The sequence below is a fragment of the Curcuma longa genome, chromosome 20 (assembly GCF_044706935.1).
Source record: "Curcuma longa cultivar G26 ecotype Majalengka, Jawa Barat chromosome 20, ITB_CL_G26_1.1, whole genome shotgun sequence".
Classification (NCBI taxonomy): domain Eukaryota; kingdom Viridiplantae; phylum Streptophyta; class Magnoliopsida; order Zingiberales; family Zingiberaceae; genus Curcuma; species Curcuma longa.
Window position 1 is genome coordinate 7413058 of NC_133880.1, and position 21969 is coordinate 7435026.

A 21969-nucleotide genomic window follows, 5' to 3' on the forward strand; every position below is an offset into this window, starting at 1 on the left:
TCCTGATCGATTTTGGGGAGAAGCTGCCCTTACTGCTGTCTATACAATCAACCGGATGCCTTCTTCTATACTTCAGGATGCCATTCCTTACGAGAAGCTCTTTGGTCAGCCACCAGATTACTCCATTCTTCGTCCGTTTGGCTGTGTCAGTTTCGTCCACCTTCCCCCACATGAACGAAACAAATTGGAGCCTCAGAATCGTCTGTGTTGTTTGTTGGGATATGGGGTAGAACATAAGGGCTATCGTTGTTGGGATCCTGTGTCAAATCGAATTCGTATTTCTCGTCATGTCACCTTTTGGGAACATAAGATGTTCTCTTCTGAGTCCAAGTTTACCATTCCTTTTCAGACTGATTCCCCTTTCTTTGTTTTGGATCCATCTCCTTCTTCTTCGAGCTCACACAGATTCCTGTTGACACTGTCGATGCTTCCCCGTCACCAACTGATTCCCCTTTCTTTGTTTTGGATCCATCTCCTTCTTCTGCAGGTCCCGAGCTCACACAGATTCCTGTTGACACTGTCGATGCTTCCCCGTCACCTCAAGCTGACTCATCTGCGTCTCCTGAACAAGTATCTCAAGTCCCTGCTGCCACTGGTCGACGTTCAACCCGTGTAAGTCGTCCTCCTTCTCATCTCCTTGATTACCATTGTTTCTCTGCCATTCTATCTAACCATGAGCCTAGGACCTTTCGTGAGGCAAACTGTGATCCATTGTGGCGTGAGGCTATGTCTGAGGAACTGCAGGCTCTTGAGAAGACTGGGACTTGGGATATCGTTGATCTACCACCTGGCAAGAAACCTATTAACTGCAAATGGGTTTACAAGATCAAAACAAATTCTGATGGATCTGTTGAGCGCTACAAAGCTCGTCTCGTGGCCAGAGGTTTCTTACAGGAGTATGGCATTGACTATGAAGAGACATTTGCTCCTGTTGCACGTTTGACTTCTCTACGTTGTCTTTTGGCTATTGCTGCTGCTCGTCGATGGTCTCTTCACCAGTTGGATGTGAAGAATGCTTTTCTTCATGGAGATCTTTCTGAGGAGGTTTATATGAGTCCGCCGCCGGGTTCAGACATTTCGGGGAAGGTATGTAAGCTACGTCGTGCTCTTTATGGTCTGAAGCAGGCACCACGAGCTTGGTTCGCCAAGTTCAGCTCAGCACTTATTCAGTATGGGTTTACCGCCTCTCCCTATGACTCTGCTTTATTCATTCGTCGCTCCTCATCCGGGATTATTATTCTATTATTATATGTTGATGATATGGTGATCACTGGAGACGATGCTTCTGGAATATCTGATTTGCAGACCTATCTTCATCAGCATTTTGATATGAAGAGTCTTGGTAAGCTGCGTTACTTTCTAGGTCTTGAGATTTCCGACACGGTAGATGGTATCTACTTGTCCCAGGCAAAGTATGCTTCTGACCTCATCTCCCGTGCTGGCCTGACTGATAGCAAGACTGCCTCGACTCCACTTGAGGCAGACTGTCGTTTCACTCCTCTCGATGGTGCCCCTCTTGAGGACCCCACGCTCTATCGCCAGTTAGTGGGCTCCCTGATATATTTGACAGTCACTCGTCCTGACATAGCTCATGCAGTTCACATCGTTAGTCAGTTCATGACTAGTCCCTGTACAGCTCATCACTCTGCTGTATTACGTATTCTCCGCTATGTTAAGGGCACTCTCCTACATGGTCTTCACTTCTCTGCTGATTCATCATTGGTACTCACTGGTTACTCTGATGCTGATTGGGCAGGTGATCCCACTGACCGACGCTCCATCACTGGTTATTGTTTCTTCTTGGGTGATTCTCTTATTTCCTGGCGAAGCAAGAAACAGACTGTCGTTTCTCGTTCCAGCGCTGAATCAGAGTATCGTGCGCTTGCTGATTCTACTTCTGAGCTCCTTTGGATTCGACGACTTCTTTCTGATCTTGGCATTCCTCAACCGCCTGCCACCGATCTTCATTGTGATAGTCAGAGTGCCATTCATATTTCTCGAAATGATGTGTTTCATGAGCGCACTAAGCACATCGAGATCGATTGCCATTTTGTACGGCAGCATGTTAGTGCTGGCACTGTGCAATTGCGGTCTGTGTCTACCGAACATCAAATTGCAGATGTCTTCACCAAGTCTCTCTTGCCGGGTCGCTTCTCTGTGTTATTAAGCAAACTCAAGCTGATCTCTACTCTACCACCTTGAGTTTGAGGGGGGGTGTTAGAATATTAATATAATATATATTAATATTATTATGTGACCCGGTCTATATGACCCGGTCTAGGAAATATTACCTATATATATGGCTATATCCTGTATTGTTTTATCAATTCAGATAATAAAATTATTCTGACAACGTTAGATCATGAGTTCTATGGCCATGCATGTTTTTAATTATTTGATCAGTTATAGTTAATGAAAACTTCATAATTTGATGTTCTTCTCATTTCTCAAGTATTAATCTCTGGTGAATCTATTACCATGCTAAAACATATGATTTTTTTTTGTTTTTTGCCCTTGAGATAAGATTGAGTTGGCTATTGCGAAGTAGATATTGTCAAATTTTGACGAAGTTGTGAAAAATATCTTGCCCATAATGACCGCCAATAATTTCTCGATTTATCTTTTTATGAATTTCAATTTTTATTACAATAAAGTTACGTAAACTATGTCACGAACCATGCATGTTTTTATTTGATCAAATATCGCATTTAATGGCCAGAAAATACTATAATTTCTAGGCCTTATTGTAAAACTCTGGTGATTAATAGGGTCTTTGGCCGGCGAAGTTGCCAGGGGGATTGTAGTTGCAGATGATGAAGATGCCGCCGCTGTTGCACTGCACGCGGGCGCACCCGATCGCCGTCGACGACCGCCACACCACCTGAGTGTAGTGCCCGCACACCTGCCCGGCGGCGCAGCTGTTGCTGTCGTAGTCGTAGTACTGCTGCTCGCCCACCCACAAGCCCACCGCGTCCGCCGCCGTGAAGTCAGCGCCCGACCCCCCGAAGAGGTTCTCGCCGTACGGCCCGCCGGAGTGCACCAGCTGGCAGTCGCCAATCCGCTGCTCCGCGTAGCTCTGGGCGTACGCCGCCACCGTGTCGTCCCACGACACCGGCCCCACCCCCACCGCCGCGCGCGCCGAGTTGTGGGCGTCCACGAAGTCCTGCGGCGAGTTCTGCGCCACCGTCGTCGTCGGCGCCGTCGCCAGAGCCACGGCGGCGGCGCAGAGCAACGCCAACATCAACGATGACCTCATAATTAATTTCAATTAATTGGTAATCGATAATTCACTGGTGATCGATTCAAGAGAGAGTGCTGGAATTTATAGAACTTCGGTGGCGAAAAAATTCCAATTTTTTAGGTGGAATAAAGTTGATAAAAAATTATCAGTCTATGAAAATTCCACAACGAAAAAAAATGAGGAACATGCTCTTTCGATTTGTCAAAGACGATTGTGTCCGATCGATGCCAAATTTATCTTACGTGAAACACAGCTAGCTGGTCATTGTTAATATTAATTTGGACATATAGAAAAATGAAATTAATTAGATTATTAGTGAAGTGGGTGATTTGCTGACAGGGCCGGCACAGGCCATTAAGGCTTTTGCTTAGGCCATCATTTTTTATTGGATTCATTATTTTTAATATATTAAACATAGTTTTTTAAGAGAACGGAAAAGAACAAAGCTAATATGATTAAAGATTTGCATGATCTCTTTTTTTAATCAAAGCTTCGGATTTCGGATGCAAAAAATCTAATTTTGGTTCCAATGGACAGAATCATAAAAGGACTTTTTTTTAATATATTTTTAATTTATTTTTAATTATGTATATAATTTTATAAGATCTAATCTATTCTTTTTAATATCTCTCAATTTTATCATTCTCTCGTTACGTTTTTTTTATTGGTGACACTTTCTCATCTTATCAATAAAAATATGAATTAAAAATTTTTTATTCATACAATACAAAATAAAATTGTTATTTTTTTTCGAGATCCCCCTCTTCCTGTTTTCCAACTCCCCCTCTCTATGCTTCTCTTGCTCGTTGAGAGATTGATTAAGTTCAAATGTTGATGTATTCATTTGTATTGTGTCTAATCGTAATGGAAGATTTTATTATTTTTAAACAATAACAAATTAGATATCTACCATTTCACTTCCTCGATAGATATTAAGTTTAGCTTTTATTTAGATGTATTTATAATTTATAATTTTTTTTTGTCTCTATTCTATTATTTACAATTGTTCTTGTTTAGGTGATGAAAAATATGATTTATTTTTTTTATTTTGTATTTAAAAAGAATCATTTAGTTCTTGATAAATGATAATAATTGATTTGGTCTCATTACGATTTTCATTTTCTAAGGATTGTAACCAGTTTTTTGTCATTTTCTACATGTGTTTTTTATTTAATCGTTTTCTATGCTTCGCGGATGACGATGAGTTGAGGACGGGAGCATGATTCTTTCTCTTGCTGTTGTTTCTTTTTTAAGGGTTGTTTTCTCCGTCGAGTAATTAGATATACTTCTATCTTTTTTATTTTAAAATAATTTTTAAAAGTTAATTAATAATTTATCTCTCAAAAAATTAGAAAATTAAATTATAAAATTATTGTTGTCCTATTTTATTGTTCTTAGTGAAGTAGCTACGTGACTTGGTGATGTGACTAAATTACTATGTTAATGAATATGGTTATTTTTTTGGGAAAATATTATTGATAAATAACATTAAAGGTATTGATATATGTCTAACAGATATACAAAATTCCGTATATATGGTCCGGCCCGGCCTGCTCAACGTGAACTCACCATTCTTCCCTCCTTTCTATCATTCTCAACGCGATCTGCTCTTTCTCTGGATCGCGGTTCTCCACTCCCCCGTCCATTCAAGCACATATCTGTTCTATAGGTTGTACCACTGAATCCTTGAAAAGAAAAAAACAAACAAACAAACACAGATTTTTGCCACGATCTGCTCTTTCTATTAAAATTAAATTTCATCACTAAATTAACTATGAAAGTTAAACGTTAAATTTCATAATTTTAGGACTTCTTGCCCATCTTTTTTCTTCCCCGCACTTTATTTTAATTACGGAATTATTAACAAAAATAATTCTCTATTGTTAATTAGTGATGGAAGTTATATTATGTTACTAATTAGCGATGGAAGTTATATTATGTCGCTAATTAGTGATAAAAAATAACTTTTGTCACTATTTAGCGACGGAATTAATTTTCATCGTTATATTTTGCGAATTTAGAGGTTTGTACCCTAATTTTTCTTCCTCTCTCTTTTCTTCTCATGTTTCTTCTTCTTCTTCTTGGGTGATCTCTGATGTTAGAACCCTTTCAATCTCCGACGCTCGAATCCTCTTTGATCTCTGGCAAGACACGCACGTCCTCTCCGATCTTCGGTAAGCATCTCTCCCTTCCCTCCTCTCTCTGGCGCGGTGTCGCCTAAGTTGATCTCGCACAACATTGAGCTATGGTCGGTCCCAAGCAGAGGGCCGACCAGCTTAGTCGGTCGTGAGGTGAGGCCCGACCTCAGCCTTGGTCGGCAAGTTGGCTGGCCGCAAGGTCAAGCCCGACTACTAGCTTAGCCCGCCGCTGACTTGGTCCCTGGTTGTGACTTGAGGCCCGACCTCAGCCCTGGCCACACAAGGTTGGTTGGCCGCTAGCTTGGCTAACCATCAGCTTGGACGGTCGCTAGCTTGGCGATCCGCAAGGTTGGTCCATGGCTGCAAATTCTGTTGGCCGCTAGCATGGCTAGCCAGCAGCTTGGCCGCGAGTTTGGCTGGCCGGTAGCTTGGTCGCAAGTTCAATTGGTCGTGAGCATGCTTGGCCAGCTTGGCCAAGATGAGGCCCAACCTCAGCCATGACCGCTAGCTTGGTTGGTCTCAACCATGGTAGACAACTGATATAGTCAAATAGTTTATTATTGTATTTAAAACATTATGTAATGTATTTGATTTTTGTTCCGACTAAATACCGTAGACGATTAAACCACCAGTCAAGAATATGCCACCTTAACCTTCGTTGATCCCACCGACGAGAAAAACCTGAGGAAGAAGAGAATTGAACGAGCGGATTAACAATGCGCAGGGATTCCCGACGGGGCCACTCTAACGCTCAAGTCAGCCAAGAGCAGGAAGGGAGAAAAAGAAATAATATGCGTGTGTAAAGAATTCGAGAGATCTTCTTTTCATACCTACGGGGTTTATATAGTAGTAGGGGGAGCGTGATCTTCGGAGATTAACGTGTGTGATTGGCTGTTATTGCGCCATTAACAACACAAGCTCTGACGGTTTCCAAACATCCAACGGCTTAGCAGGGTTGATTATCTTCATTCGACGATTGTGCGCATAAGTATGCAGGATTTTCGGAGATCAAGTTTGGGAACTTGGTCACCGTCTTTATCTTTTTGGATGAGCTAATAAGTCCGAGCCAAGAGAAAGAGTCAGTGTATTTGCCCGTTGATGGCTGATCTGATGCGTGAGGTCGGAAGATATGTGGCCGAACTGTATAAATGGCCGAGCTGTGAGAGTATGTGGCAGAACTGTATGAATGGTCGAGCTATGAGAGCATGTGGTCGAGTTGTAGGAATGGTCGAGCTGTGAAAGCATGTGACCGAACTGTATGAATGGCCGAGCTGTATGAATGGTTGAGCTTAGCTGAGCGTGTGGCCGAGCTGACTTGAGCGTGTGGTCGAGCTCACCTATATGTGTGGTCGGGCTGAACTGAGCGTGTGGCCAAACTCACCTATATGTGTGGCGGAGCTGATCTGAGCATGTGGCCGAGCTGAACTAAGCATGTAGCCGAGCTGACCTGAGCATATGGCCGAGCTCACCTATATGTGTGGCCGGACTGATCTGAGCATGTGGCCGAGCTCACCTATATGTGTGGCCGAGCTGACCTGAGCATGTGACTGAGCTGAACTGAGCATGTGGTCGAGCTGAACTGAGCATGTGGCCGAGCTGACCTGAGCGTGTGGTCGAGCTCACCTGAGCTCGAGCCATGATCTGCCCCTTTGACCTTATACATGCTAGGTCGAATGCCACTTTAGACTAATTGTTGACTTCTTTTTGCCATGTCAGACCAGTTGAGACTTGCCATATCAATTTTAATATTTGATTATTTTGTATTATCTTCATATATATACTTTATTTTCTGTGCTCTTATCGTCAATCAGGTTACTATCTTCTTTTTCGGCAGTATTGCTTCTTATGATGTTCATACTTAATGTTTAGATTTCATTTAAGTGTTATTGATTGTATTTGGTTTGTATAATTTAATTAAGTATAATTTGAAACTATATGCATGCTCAGTTTTACACATTTAATATGTGTTGCATATTTTATTCTCGTTAGGTTACAATGTATATACATAAAACTTAGATATATAATAGATTAAAAAATAGATTTATATATTCGAGATGAATATTTTGATAATGTTCAAGAGTTTGACCTGAGCGTGTGGCCGAGCTCACTTGAGCTCGAGCCATGATATGCCCTTTTGACCTTATACATGCTAGGTCGAATGCCACTTTAGACCGATTGTTGACTTCTTTTTGCCATGTCAGACCAGTTGAGACTTGCCATATCAATTTTAATATTTGATTATTTTGTATTATCTTCATATATATACTTTATTTTCTGTGCTCTTATCGTCAATCAGGTTACTATCTTCTTTTTCGGTGGTATTGCTTCTTATGATGTTCATACTTAATGTTTATATTTCATTTAAGTGTTATTGATTGTATTTGGTTTGTATAATTTAATTAAGTATAATTGAAACTATATGCATGTTCTCAGTTTTACACATTTAATATGTGTTGCATATTTTATTCTCGTTAGGTTACAATGTATATACATAAAACTTGAATATACAGTAGATTAGAAAATAGATTTATATATTCGAGATGAATATTTTGATAGTGTTCAAGAGTTTGTGAACTTTACTAAGAATCATCCAGAATGTATGAATAGTACAGAGTTACGTTGTCCATATAATCATTATAAATGTAGAAATATAACTTTCCGTGATGAGGATATTGTGAAAGTACATATATGTAGAATGATTTTGTTCCAAATTACTACAACTGCTATTGTCACAGAAAGTCTTATTTGTTTCATTTAATTAGAACTTCGATTGCTTCTTCATCTAGCACAACTGCTTTAGGGGAATCATCATCTAATAAGAATGCAATCCAATTTATAGTTTATGACGTGATGAATGCAGTTGATCAAACTACAAATTAGTTGAGGTTAATGCAAATAAAAGGTTCAATAAGTTTGAACCTTTTATTTTCACGGTACAAGCGAGTTAGATTTTCTATCTTGAATACTCGATAAGAAAAGAAGAGCTAGTGAATGGTTAGCAGTTTGTCGACGAACGCTCACTCGACCACAGAAATACCGAACTCATCACAGTCCAAAATCATGATGCATTTCAAAATGAAGAAATAGAGATACATTCAGTAGATTTCCAAATTCAATCAATATCTCAATTACTTGTAAATGTTAATGTTCCTTACTAGGAGATAGATGATAGAGAAATATCCAATAGTAAGAAACTTATTGAACTAACAGAGTCTAGCAAGGAGGACTTACAAAATGTTAATGATTTAAATTTTAATGATGATTAAATATTAGCGTTAATGTCATCAATTCAAAATAAGTTAAAAATATTTATTTTTTTACATGAAGATCTCACTAATTATACCATATTAGCCATTCTGATTTGATTATTTTTTTGAATGAATATGTGTTAGAATGTTATTGTATAGATATAGATATGTCAGATCAATGAGTAATATCCGGTGGTTAGACTGTATTGCGAATTGTTGGAAGTTGATAAGTATTAGATATTATTAGTAATTTCCAATTCATCTATTTTTTTATTTGTAACATATGCCTAATATTTATAACTTTTACTACAGTTTTACTTTAGATGGCCATCGAATGTCGACATACATATCGAGCAAATTTAAAGAACGAGTGTGCCCTTCTGGTTTATATAGAGACATGTAGACTAGGGGATGAGAGATTTTTATTATCAGAAATTTTTAGATCTCCATGATGAGATCGTAGTTTAGATCTTCATTAAGGTTTTAAACGGAAAGGAAATAGATTTTTTACCTAAAGACTATCTGTTAACCAATCTTGAGTAAATTCTATTTCTGATAATAGAATACCATTATACATACATTTAACATGCATTTCACTCTTTCAGTCCTTAAAATCCTCATACGTAATTTTTATTATCTGAAATTTTATTTTTTATATAATTTGTAAACTTATTGTTGTAGAAAAAATATACTTGGAAGCCAGGCACGAGGCGACATTTAAAGAAACCTAGAACAATACTTATGCTCAAACTCTGTAATGAACTGTTATATAAATGTAGAAGAAAGGAAACAAGATCATCTTTTGTACTAGATGATGTTTGGGCTATATGGCAAGCCATCTGGACTGTAGAAAGATGATAGTCAAATTCAACGATAGCTCGAGTCAACAGAAATATTGAGCTGACTGACCCTAGCACCGGATCCACAAAGCATACAATTGGATCTTGATCGATCGTAGAGCATGCCATAGACTTGATGAATTTACAATTAATAAATTTCTATAAGAATTATTTAATTATCAATAAATTTATTTTGATTTAATTATATTATTTAATATTCAAGAAAATGATCTACAATGACCTCCTACTTATTGGATATTTACTAAGACACATAAGTCAAAAGATGACACATTTGTTGATCGTCGATCTAAGACATTAGACGTAAGAATATAAACTTGAATATCTTTAGTCGTTAATAATGATTAACTTTTCTAATTGTATATCTGATATGATTTTTTTAAAAAATAAGAAGAAATAACTGCTAGATGTTGCACAGGTGTCTTAGCCTACTACTGTGGAAGGTGAGGCGTAGACTCTATTCACTGACCAATTAAATAAGATTTATTATGATGTGGTCGACGAAAGAAAAAAAGTCCTTCACCCTCTATGATCTTAGGTTTTAGGCGAGAGTCGTATATAATCGTGTGATGACCCCTAGATTAGGAGTCGTCCCAATAGATCATCTACTAGAGTAGAAGACTTAGAGCAAGAAAATCAAGAATTGAAGAATCCACTTTCGACATTAGAACATGAATTTCTAGTCTTGATAAGCCTAAATGAGATATGAGCAAAAAATGAAAATGCAAGAATTCATGACTTGAATGAATCAAATGCCACATAATTTTGACTCTCAAGAGACTCAAGCCCTCAGGACCCTCATGATACTGATTAGTAGCTAACTGAGAGGTGTGTTATTTTTTATCACTCATGAAACATGCATAATAGATCTATTAATTTTCATAATAGATGCAACATCTTGTATTATATCTTTTCAAGAACATTATAGATAATGATATATTTTATATATCACCATCAACAGATCTCCTCCTGCAAAAGGTCGAGTCCATAGGACGATTCACACAGTCGGCCTCACGACTATCTATGAGGAGGTAAATCAAAAATTGGCCACTGTTAGAACCGATAGAACAAAATATCTCCACAATGGCATGATATTGTCCACTTTGAAGCCTAAACCCTCATGGTTTTGTTTTGGGCTCTCCCCAAAATGTCTCATACCAATGGAGATATCTTCCATCCTTTTAAACTCATGATCTTTTCCATGTGTTTTAGATGTGGGACTATGTTTGCACCTTACAACCCAACAATCCCTCCCTCAAACAAAGGATCACAGGCCCCCTCAAACAAAAATCTTCCGTTTGATGTCTGAATCCTCGACCCACTAGGACTTTTTGCCCCTCGGTCCACCCGACCTACTAGGACTTTCTGTCTAGCTGTAACTAGGACTTCCTGCCCCTCGGTCCACCCGACTTACTAGAACTTCCTGCCTAGCCGCAACTAGGACTTTCTGCTTGGTGTCTGGTCCTCTTGATTCAAATACAGGAGCACCCACTTCTTTTGTTTAAGGTTCAAGTCACATGGTTAGATCTGGATCATGGCTCTTCCGGCGGTTAATCCGGTGAAGAGCATCTCTCGCTTTGATACCACTTGTTAGAACCGATAGAATCAAAATGATATAATGGTATGATATCACCATCTTTGAGCCTAAGTTCTCATGGTTTTGTTCTTGGGCTCTCCCCAAAAGGTCTCATACCAATGGTGATATCTTTCATCCTTTTAAACCCATGACTTTTTCATGTATTTTAGATGTGGGACTATGTTTGCACCTTACAACCCAACAGCCACAACGTCGACTTCGTCAAGATTCGACCCTTGCCCACTTCAGCAAATCTGCTCCATCGCAACTAACTCAACTATGTCTTGGGGACACCATTAACAGATCTCCAAACTAGTATTCAGGTGTGTAAAATAATTATCTAGCTAATTTTTTTTATTATAGTAATTAATTACCTTGTTTAGTTTAAATTTAATTTGTTAGTCATAATTATAATGATATAGTTTTTTCTTTATTTTATAAATAACCTATCATATTATACTTTATGTAGGATTGGATACTACTAGTTAGTTTTAAAATAAGATTGGATGGGTTTGTTAGAAGATTTTATTGTCGTTGGTAATGTATTTAAATTTATTAGATTCAGATATTTATTAGTTAAATTTGATATATTCATCTTTGTTGGATCTTTGTTTGATATGTTGACATTGAATTTGAAAACTTGTTAGGTTGATTTTGATATGTATCATTTTTATCGTATATTATGTTGTTTGTGAATATGCGGATTTGTGAATGAGTTGTGGATTTGATACAATTCTACCATTTATGTTTGTGTTAGGTTGTGTTGTGAATGTGTTATATTATGAATATGTGGATTGAATATGTAAATGTATTATGAAAATCATAGGGTGTGTTATTTGGTTCTATAAATATAAATAGAAAAAAATATGAAAATGGAAAGGTTAGAATAAAATGGGAAAGAAATTTAGTGATAAAATATTTAATACTTTATCACTAATTAATAATGAAAGATATACATCCGTCCTTAATTAACTACGATGGAATAGTAAATTTTATTTATGATTTTAATGATGAATTTTTAATTCTATCATTAATATTAATGATAAAATTTTAATTCGTCATTAAATTATATCGACGATCGATTTTATAATGATAAAAATAATCGATTTTTTATTCTTAAATCCAATCGCTAGCATCTCTTGCGGATCCAATTTCTTGTTAGTTTGTTGATTTTTTTGTCCACGTGATCTGCTCTTTCTTATTTTTTTGGCCTGTTTTTGGAACGTGGCCATCTTGTGCTTGACTGTTGACCCTGGAGTCGTCTCACTCCCTCTCGAAGTCGCCCACCCTGCTTGGCTTGCCGTCTCTTCCACGCACCATCCCAAATTTTCTACATGAAAGGGAAAGAAAAAAAAAACAAAGAAATACATTTCTAAGAATTTATAAAATACCAATTAACTCAGTTTATACCTTTCATCTTATTATAGTCCTAGTTTTAATTAATCACGAGGTTCTTGATGCTGGCTTTGATCTGCGCCGCCGCCGTTGCTGCCATGCCACCACCACCACCCTTGCTCAGAACTCGCCGCAGGACTTCGTGGACGCCCACAACTCGGCGCGCGCGGCGGTGGGGGTGGGGCCGGTGTCGTGGGACGACACGGTGGCGGCGTACGCCCAGAGCTACGCGGAGCAGCGGATTGGCGACTGCCAGCTGGTGCACTCCGGCGGGCCCTACGGCGAGAACATCTTCTTGGGGTCGGGCGCCAACTTCACGGCGGCGGACGCAGTGGGTGCGTGGGTGGACGAGCAGCAGTACTACGACTACGGCAGCAACAGCTGCGCCGCCGGGCAGGTGTGCGGGCACTATACGCAGGTTGTGTGGCAGTCGTCGACGGCGATCGGATGCGCGCGGGTGCGGTGCAGCAGCAGCGCCATCTTCATCATCTGCAACTACAATCCCCCCGGCAACGTCGGCGGCCTTAGACCTACCTCGTTAATGATTAAAATAATAATTAAGAAGGATAATGATTACGAGATTTATCCAATTACCCCCTAAGGTTTAATAATATTTTCAAAATGCCTCATAAGAGTTTATTAATATAAACAACCCTCTAATAGTTCAATATTTTGGTGCCGATCTTGTGAGTTCAAAATTCAAACCTTTAAATTTCCTTTTCTTTTTTTTTATTGCTACGAAATCATGAAAAGTGAAGGTTCCCATGCTTAAATCTTTTTGTCAATCTGTTCCAATCGGTAACGGATTGAATGAGCAATTGGAAGTACGGAAAAGGTGTTTGTTTGTATGCCTGATTGTTAGTTCATTGTAAGATTTCTATCTGTTCCTGAAGAGGGCATTTACATGGATCATGCTGTGATTTCAAAGATTGTCTTGAAGTAATAATTTCTGATACCGTGTCGGTTTTGCTTCAAAACACTAATGGAAGAAGAAAGCAGGGAGATTGATTGAACTTGTATATCGTTTGAAGTCTTCCTTATAAAGATTACAATCTTTATTGTTAAAATTGATAACTGCATAAATTTTCAACAATGATAGCTATATAAGTTTAGTGATAGATACAATATTTACTGTATATATATTAATCCTTGCTATGTGCATTTGAAATGTTGATGAAAATTCTTATCATAGTAAATGAGTAAAGCAAGGATGTGTGTGTGTGTGTGTGACTTTTTTAATCTTTGAATCAAAACTTACATTCTTGTATTGGAGTATAAACCATAATAGAAAAAGGATCAAGACAATTTATCTGCTTTAACAAAAGAATCACAAGATGCTTGGCTTTTTAACTTTAGGATTGCACCATTTTTTTTTCAACTCTATGAGCACAGTAGTTGTTTCCTTCGGGTTGATCATGTTAGAACTGAGCTTGATGGCTCGATACAACTTGAGGCCATGCACTCATCAGTTTGGTGACTCAACAATGGGTTGGTTTGCGCGCTTGGCTCCTTGGATCATCATCTTGGAGAGGGATCCATGGCTTGGTAATCCCTCAAATATTGATACAAGTTAGGTGGTTGGTCAAGGCTAGAGTTGATGAGCTCTCTTTTCGTAGTATAATATTGTCTCATCTAGGTGCTTACACTGAAAATTTTTGAGACCTTATACTGCCATCAAATGTCTCTTAACCTCTATAGCTTGACACTCTATATTAAATGAGATTTAACTAAGGATATAGATATAGATTTTATATTATAGATGAATTTTATATTTTAAAATCTAGTAGGGCACAACTTTGTTGAATGGTATAGTGTAAATGACTTATTATTATTATTATTATTATTATTATTATTATTATTATTATTATTATTATTATTATTATATATAATAATATATAATTCATTATATTAAGTTAAACCCCCCTTAACTCTAATTTCTGGATCCGTCCCTATCTACAGCTCCGAAAGGTATCCGAGAAGAAGAAGATTTAGTAGTGGAGGGTCATTAAGACTAGACTTTGGATTAGTCGCCTTAGGCGGATATCAAGTAAAACTAAAATATTGTGCATGTGATGTCAAAGTTAAGTAGTCAAGTATTCTGTTGTGCTTTCAAATGACAAATCCATAATCAAGACGAAATGTTCGAAACTATTCACTTCTCTTCTAGCTCTCATCGATCCTAACATCCTAAAACTGTTCTCATCTGGGAAAGTGGAGATGTTGAACAGATAGGGGAGGAAGATCCATGAGAAAGTAAAGAATCAGATCGATCAGCTTAATTCTGAAAATATGACATCTAATAAGTGATAGAAATGGATGAAGCTGGAGATGAATTGTATTATTTATGGTTTAACATCACAATCATCCCATTTTAGCCGTTTGTGAGAAATGATCTTTAGCAAGGTAATGTGCCTAGCTAGTTGTTTCCACTTATCTTTATAGCAAGGTATGTGATAAATCAAATTTTTATAACTATATATTACACAATCAAAATAATAAAATGAGTTTCTTATCCCTATACTTTATTATCTTAATTAAAACCTTTTTACATTTAATGACTATGATTACTAAACTAAACTAACATGAAATGCACCCAAATATATGTTTAGCACCTTAAAAACTATAATAAAGCAATCATGAAAAAACAAGTTAAATGAATTAATTAGAAGAGATAGGAGATCTTTATACATCAAAAGACTGTCAACTGATGTGTTATTATTAAAACTAATCTATATATATAAACTTAACACACTATTAGTTTTCAAGTATATATATTTACAAACAAAATGTTTAGTCTCAAAGTAATTTTTTTTTAGAAAAAATGAGACTGACGTCAACACCCGGTTCTCACGTAAACGCGTTCATGCTTTTTCCCTCCCTTTTTTTTTCACGTCATAATATGACAAACATATAAATGAGAGAGACAAAAAAAATCGATTGACTTAGTCAACTAATTACAAATATATATATATATATATATATATATATATATATATATATATATATATATATATATATATATATATATATATATATATATACTATTACAATTATTTTTTAAAAAAAATTATTTCTTTTAGGTGAGAATTGAAAATCAGAATAATATAAAATCTCATCTTTAAATTCTAAAACATTAAATCCAAATATTAAGTCCAATTTTTTTTTAAAAATATTGAGTTATCCTCTTCCACATGAGAAACCAACGTGAGTCAAAAAGGGACGGTACAAAATTGTGGAATGGATTTGTATGAATACCATGCAATGTATTAAACCATTTTAAATTAATTCAATCGCCATCATTAACACTTAATTCCATTCAAATACTTCTAGAACACGCCTTGAATCAATCGACACACAAGTTGATCCCATTTATAATCATTCATTTCATGACTAAAATTCCAATTAATCTAATTTTTTTCATTCCACGAGTGTGTATAATTATTCCACGCGTTGTTATTCATTTATTATTTTCTGAAAGGAACATTTTTAATTATCAATATCATTTTATGCAATTTGATGCTACAAAAACTTCAATCCAATTAGGAAATTAAATTTTTGATTATGATAGAGTACTTATTCTGAAATAAATGATTAATTAATTATATATCACCCATAGACTCAGTCAATATTCTTCCATTATTCCAAGTCCACTCGCCTAACCTCTCTCTTTATCAAGTCCTCTTTATCTTATCATGACCTCTAGTCAACAAATCTAATTCAACACAATTCTATTTTAAAGTAATATAATTAAGAAAAAAATTAAATTAAATTAAGAGAAATTGAGGTCCATGCTTGTGTATAAGTAAACAACACTCCCTCTTTCTTTAAGCGAAACACATTGAGAGAGAGAGAGAGAGAGAGAGAGAGAGAGAGGATGAGTCTCCACAAGAACATGTCGAAGAGCTATTCTTTGGTGAACATCCCCTTCTCATGGGAGAACCAACCAGGGATTTCGAAGGTCATACCGCAAGAAGAAGAAGAAGACGACGACTACAACAAAGGCAACAGTACTGTCTCACCCATGCAAGAAGAGAAGCCAAAGCTTATTAAATTGCCGCCGCCGCCGTCCCAGAAGCGCCCGCAGCCACTTCATGACGGCGCCATACACGTGCCTTTGCCTCCCTGTGCGTTTCAGTCGATGCCGATGACTATAATGGCGACGAAGGAAGGGGGAGGAGGCGATCCCTTCCTCGCGGCGTACATGGAGTGCACCAAGAGCAGGAGGCGGCCGAGGAAGATGGACGGATGGTCGAGGATTCGCAAGCGGATCAGTATTGGATTTGGGTGCGGTAGCAAGTGGGCCTGTGAGGTCAAGGAGGACACCATGATCAGAGTTCATCAAGATAAATACTACGTTTAATTTTTTTTAATTATTTCCTCAGTTGGATGAAAATTGTCCATTGATTCTCCAAAAAAAATCACGTCCTATGGACGTCCTCTCCAACATCATATATTATAATATTTATATTTGATTTCAATCTCAACGAAGGATTTCTACCATTTCTATGTGTATACATAATCAACCACTTGACATGAGAATCATCATATTTGTGCTTCATCAAGAGTAGAAACCAAAATTTAGAAACAGTTTTATGTTTATATTAATTCTTTAAAAAGATTCAAAGCCAAGTAACTAACAACCTTCATGGCGAAGTCATTGGAAAATAGAACTGTGTGCCTTTGTAAATGTTTATTTTTTTTAATTATTGGACATTGTGTTCTTTCCTTTTATACTATTTGAAGAAGAGATATAAGTATAGCTTGTCAAATATGTAGGATCTTCAATGCGGGAAGGTTCCTGTTAATCGCATGTGGTCGAGAGTCCGCCTGAGACCATATCGATCCACAGCCCTGTTAGCAGCTCTAAAACCGTCTCCGTATGTGGAAGAAAGATCTGCTTCTATCTGATGCTTGAAGAAATCTCCGAGCTTTCTCTCTGCCGCAGTTCGAGCACCTTTTTTCGAGGTACCGGTTGACGATGAAGATGAAGAACTGGAGGCGACGCTGCTGCCAGCCCCTGATATGATCTCAGAATCCAGCCACATATGACCGAGCACCTGGCAGATGCCTTCTTCGACTTCCGAGTCGAGAGAACGATATCCTGCAAATCCATAAGGCACTCAGATGTGTTACAATGATAGATTTTCGAACAGCATCAAGAACAAGCCTGAACTATCTGGCTCTGATCAAGCTGCAATAAGTAATATTTCCAAAGATTTAATTTCCACTGAAGAACAGCTATACGACTATAATGTGCTTGGAGCATTTCTTACTGCTATTATTTCTTCGATGCTCTAATGACAAGCAAGCAATTAGATAGAAAGTGCAGTTTTTCGTCGGTGAATTAAAGGACCGAAACATAAAAAGTGGCACAAAAACTAGTCTTGGAAGTATGTGTGTCATGTTCTCTTTGTTCTTGATAATAATGGAAGTTGCAAACGAAAATCCTTCAGTTTTATTGGACAGCAGATAACTAACAATCGTTGATCCATCATGTTGAGGAACATCTAAAAGGATATCTTTATACCAAGGAATGAAATCTCAAACCGTTTCATCCGATACAAGTGAAAAATTTTATTCCGCCCGCGGACTGAAACCGATATAGTCAAGCCTCTGATGCTAATGCACCCCGAGGCCCTGCCAGGCTCTCGCGACTCTTCTGAAGGAATCCCGCCGTCGCACTACCCCTCCAGAGGCGTCGCCAGGCTCACGCAACGCCTCCGGTGTCGGGCGTTTGTGGGGATGCGATTGCACAGAACAGGGAACAACAAACTTAAATTTAATTAAATTAATAATTTCAATCAACACCCGACTACTATGATTAGAATAATTTAAATATGCTTAATTAAAACCTAATAAATAATTAATATATTTAACTCATTATATATATATATATATATTTTAAAAATATTTAATATATTTAAAAAATACTGAAATTATATCGGCATAGCACGATACGATACCGAAACGGTATTGTTCCGATCTGAAACCGAAACCTTGACATGGATCGGATTTTAAAATTTGCTTTATGCTGCCATAAGCATTAAGCATAACCTAAATCAACATAATGTTGATCAGCTGAATAGCAGAGCAAAACTACTACTGGTTAACTATTATCGTTCAAGATTCAAGCTATCGGGTCATAAGAGATCAGATTAGTGTGATAGCTATGACCTGCTGGATGCCGCAGAGAATAACTACTACAGGATAAATATTATGCTTCGAGATTCAAACAATAACAGATCAGATATGTCATAGCAATTTGTTAAACTTATAAACTATTTATTTAATAAGCACTCAATAGAAGGTTTGGTTTTATGCCCAGACGATTAATTATAGAAGTTTATTTAAGGTGGAGAGAGCCTCATTTTCCGGGCAGGGCCAAGCCATCAGTGACATGTCAATCTAGAAGCAATCTGAACTGAGGATGGAGTTTTGAATTTTGAATTCCATAAACTATCTTCTTAGTAGTATGAACCATCTCCTTAATAGTATCCAAGGAAAAAAGCATGAGAGAAAGATACCTTTCAGGCGTAACCATGCGTGCATCATTTCATGAGCCAATATAGAGCCAGTTAGCAATCTGCACATGGAATAGAAATCTAATATCAATCAAAAGGAGAATCCAGTATTTCATAGTTCTGTTGCAGAAAACAAATGTATGAACTTCTTCACAATTCAGAGAAAGAAAGCATTTAGAGTCCAATATGTAGCTGAGTTATTTAGCTGAAAATATGAAGTGACTGCAGAAAAATTCTGGGGCAGGTGTATAAGATAGCGAGAGAGAGTGATGAAATAGAAAAACAATACCTGGGTAAACCATATAGTATAAGAATTGCTGTCACTTCACACCGTCGGACCAGCCTATATGACCCTGTTATCAAATCTATGAGTCTGTTTCCTGGCCCCATTGTTGGCCTCCTCAAAACCTAAATGGTAGTTTTCTCATCAGTGATCTTTAAACAAGTCAGTCTCAACTGTTTGGGGTTGGCTCTTCAAAAAATGTAAAAAGATTAAAAATGGAAACCGAAGATGGCAAAGTGAATTCTTACAGTTCTAACGATCTGCTCTTCAGAAAGGCAGAGACCTCTAGTTTCAGGGAGATGATGTGTGCCCTGCTCTCAGGAGTAAACAGAAATTGTTATTGCAAGACTTATCAAAAACAACGTATATGTTTCTAAAGTACACATTATTTTTCTAAAAGGATTATTTATCATCTTACATTCTTTTCACCTTCCATAGCCTCATTCAGAGCTTGCCTCTCAACTAGAAGCAATGGAATCTGTTGTTCCACTTTCATGTTTAAACCTTCATAAAATTCTTGTATATCCAAGTAGAGAGGTTGGCATTCGCTTGTGTCCATTATTGAAAAATTAAGACACTCGAGGCAAAGCTTACGACCATCATCTAAAGTTACATATTTTGCATCTCTTGGCTGAACAAAGAATAATTAAAAAAGGTAAAGCAATTACACTTACAGATGAAAACAACAAATAAGAACATCCAGTAAGATTACTGAAGCATATTAAACTGGTTGCAGTGGTCTTGCATTATTACATGCTACCAGGTCAGAATGAATAATAATAAGCGAAATGAAGAGTTGCTTTATAGCGACACTGTGTACCAACCTCCATTCTTTCACAGCTACAACACCTTGGAGTGCCATCACGCTCGTGTGTTGGACAATACTTCTGCCCCCAAAAAGGATGAGCTCGGTATTCAATACGACCATCTCTAATTTGTGGAATCTGAAAAAAATTATTAAAAAAAAAGGAAAGAAAAGGATGGCATATCCAGAATCAGATATTGCACGAGAAAAATAAATATCAACTGCATGAAAAATGCTTTGAAGCCTCGTGAAGTCATTGATGTCAATGAACAGCAGATATCATGAAGTAAACAGCCTGGAGATAAGAATATTGCTGATGCTAAATACTATAGGACATGGGTTTAACACAAGTAAAATTAGCCTTCCCTAACAGGATGACATACACTGAATAAAGATGTCTGTTAAATACTCAAAATAACTCAGGAAGAGGTGCAATATCTTTTTATATGGAGGTACAACGTTACTATGAATACTGCTTGCTTATGCAAAAAGGACAAAAAAAACACATGTATAAACACCGTAATACAGTTTAACTTGACGCCCTTAAATTTAAGGAGGAATAATGGATTTCCTCACATAATGCCACCCAAATGGAGTGAAACCGGCATTAATTAATCAAAATTTAAAAATTGAACTTCCTTCAAAAGGATAGTAAATAAAAGTTATGAAATCAATGGACACATTAGGGTCACTCATAACAAAAATTTAAAATCTTATTCCAAGCAGGGGTTTTGGTCCTCAGTAAGAATGAAATTAAAATGCTTTGTGTTGTTTCAACAATGCCAGCAATTGGTGTCAATCATTCCAATGATAAGGAGGAGGAAAAAGAAGAGGAGGAGGAGGATTGCTTACCCGGGAAGTGTCACCGGCGCGCGACACAACCTCGGCATCACTCTCGCAAACTGACACTGGAGAAAGAGGAAGTTTTAAGGGTTTCTGCACTAGGTTTTAGGCATAGAGGAGGGCTTAACACAGAGGAGTCAGTGCATAGATTCTCACAAGGATGAATGATTCATAGCTTCTTTGAACAAAGGATGAGCTCCTCAACTTGCTGGTTATTGAGGCAATGAATAATCTCAGAGCTTCTCGCAAAAGATGCCAACGAAGGATGAGCGATTTGATCACAAAAACGGCACAAAGTTTAAGTTTCGCTCATTTGCACTAACCCACTCGTGTAGCGGGTATTTCAAAGCCTCTTGCATGCCAGATGGTAGGTTGAATGAAAATTTTAGCCTCTATCAACAGGCACAGCTTGAGTTTTTAAGCACTGCTCGTTACTGTAATGATATTAGATTCTGTTCTTTGCTTCATCAAGAGTAGAATGACAAGATACACGCACAACAAAAAAGGCAAGGATATGAATTGTCAACTGATCTCACTTTGGAGTATTGTAAAGGCAAAAGAAGGAAGACAAGTTCATAGTTCCTACATACATTAATTGGAAACTTCCAATCACAAACTGGATAAGATATCTACAATGCAAGGTTGGATTTCAATTCCCTTGATTCAATATAATCTCATAATTATATACATTCATGACTCTCATCGTAGTTCCTAATATCTTGGAACATCATGTCAAACAGGTTTAATTGTCTAGAAAAATGTTGGAAAGTCTGAACTTTGATCTCGGATTAATTAGAGAGTTAGTAGAAAATCCCAAATTGATGGAATTGTGATTTGTTGTTTTTAGAGGTTATTTTTTACCTGTTGTATTCTCCAATAACTGTAGGATTTGCCTCTAGGTCTTTCTATTTCTCATTTCCATATTCTAGAACAACCATTTTGTATTTCCTCCATTGAGAATAAAGGAAATTGTAGTATTGATTATTTTCAAAATCCTATACTTGTTTCATGGAATCAGAACTCAAAACAACCTAACTGTATAACCAGAAGCAATGGCTGATT

The 21969-nt window shown here is 37.3% G+C and overlaps 2 protein-coding genes and 1 pseudogene across 2 annotated transcripts; 1 reads left to right on the top strand and 2 right to left on the bottom strand.

Annotated features, from left to right (window-relative positions):
- Positions 1-2761: 2761 nt before the first annotated feature.
- Positions 2762-3279, bottom strand: LOC141813164 (pathogenesis-related protein 1A-like). Its single transcript, XM_074701079.1, has one exon. It carries the CDS (start codon positions 3254-3256, stop codon positions 2762-2764), a length of 495 nt encoding a protein of 164 aa, XP_074557180.1. The 5' UTR covers positions 3257-3279.
- A 9223-nt stretch (positions 3280-12502) lies between these two features.
- On the top strand, positions 12503-13351 carry LOC141812980 (pathogenesis-related protein 1-like; annotated as a pseudogene).
- A 3706-nt stretch (positions 13352-17057) lies between these two features.
- LOC141813397 (protein DA1-related 1-like) lies at positions 17058-21969 on the bottom strand (the record flags this gene model as incomplete). The annotated part of the gene is given in 6 exon segments (XM_074701359.1): positions 17058-17556; positions 18980-19038; positions 19266-19384; positions 19508-19570; positions 19678-19890; positions 20084-21969. Coding segments are annotated over 6 exon segments (780 nt in total). The 3' UTR covers positions 17058-17236.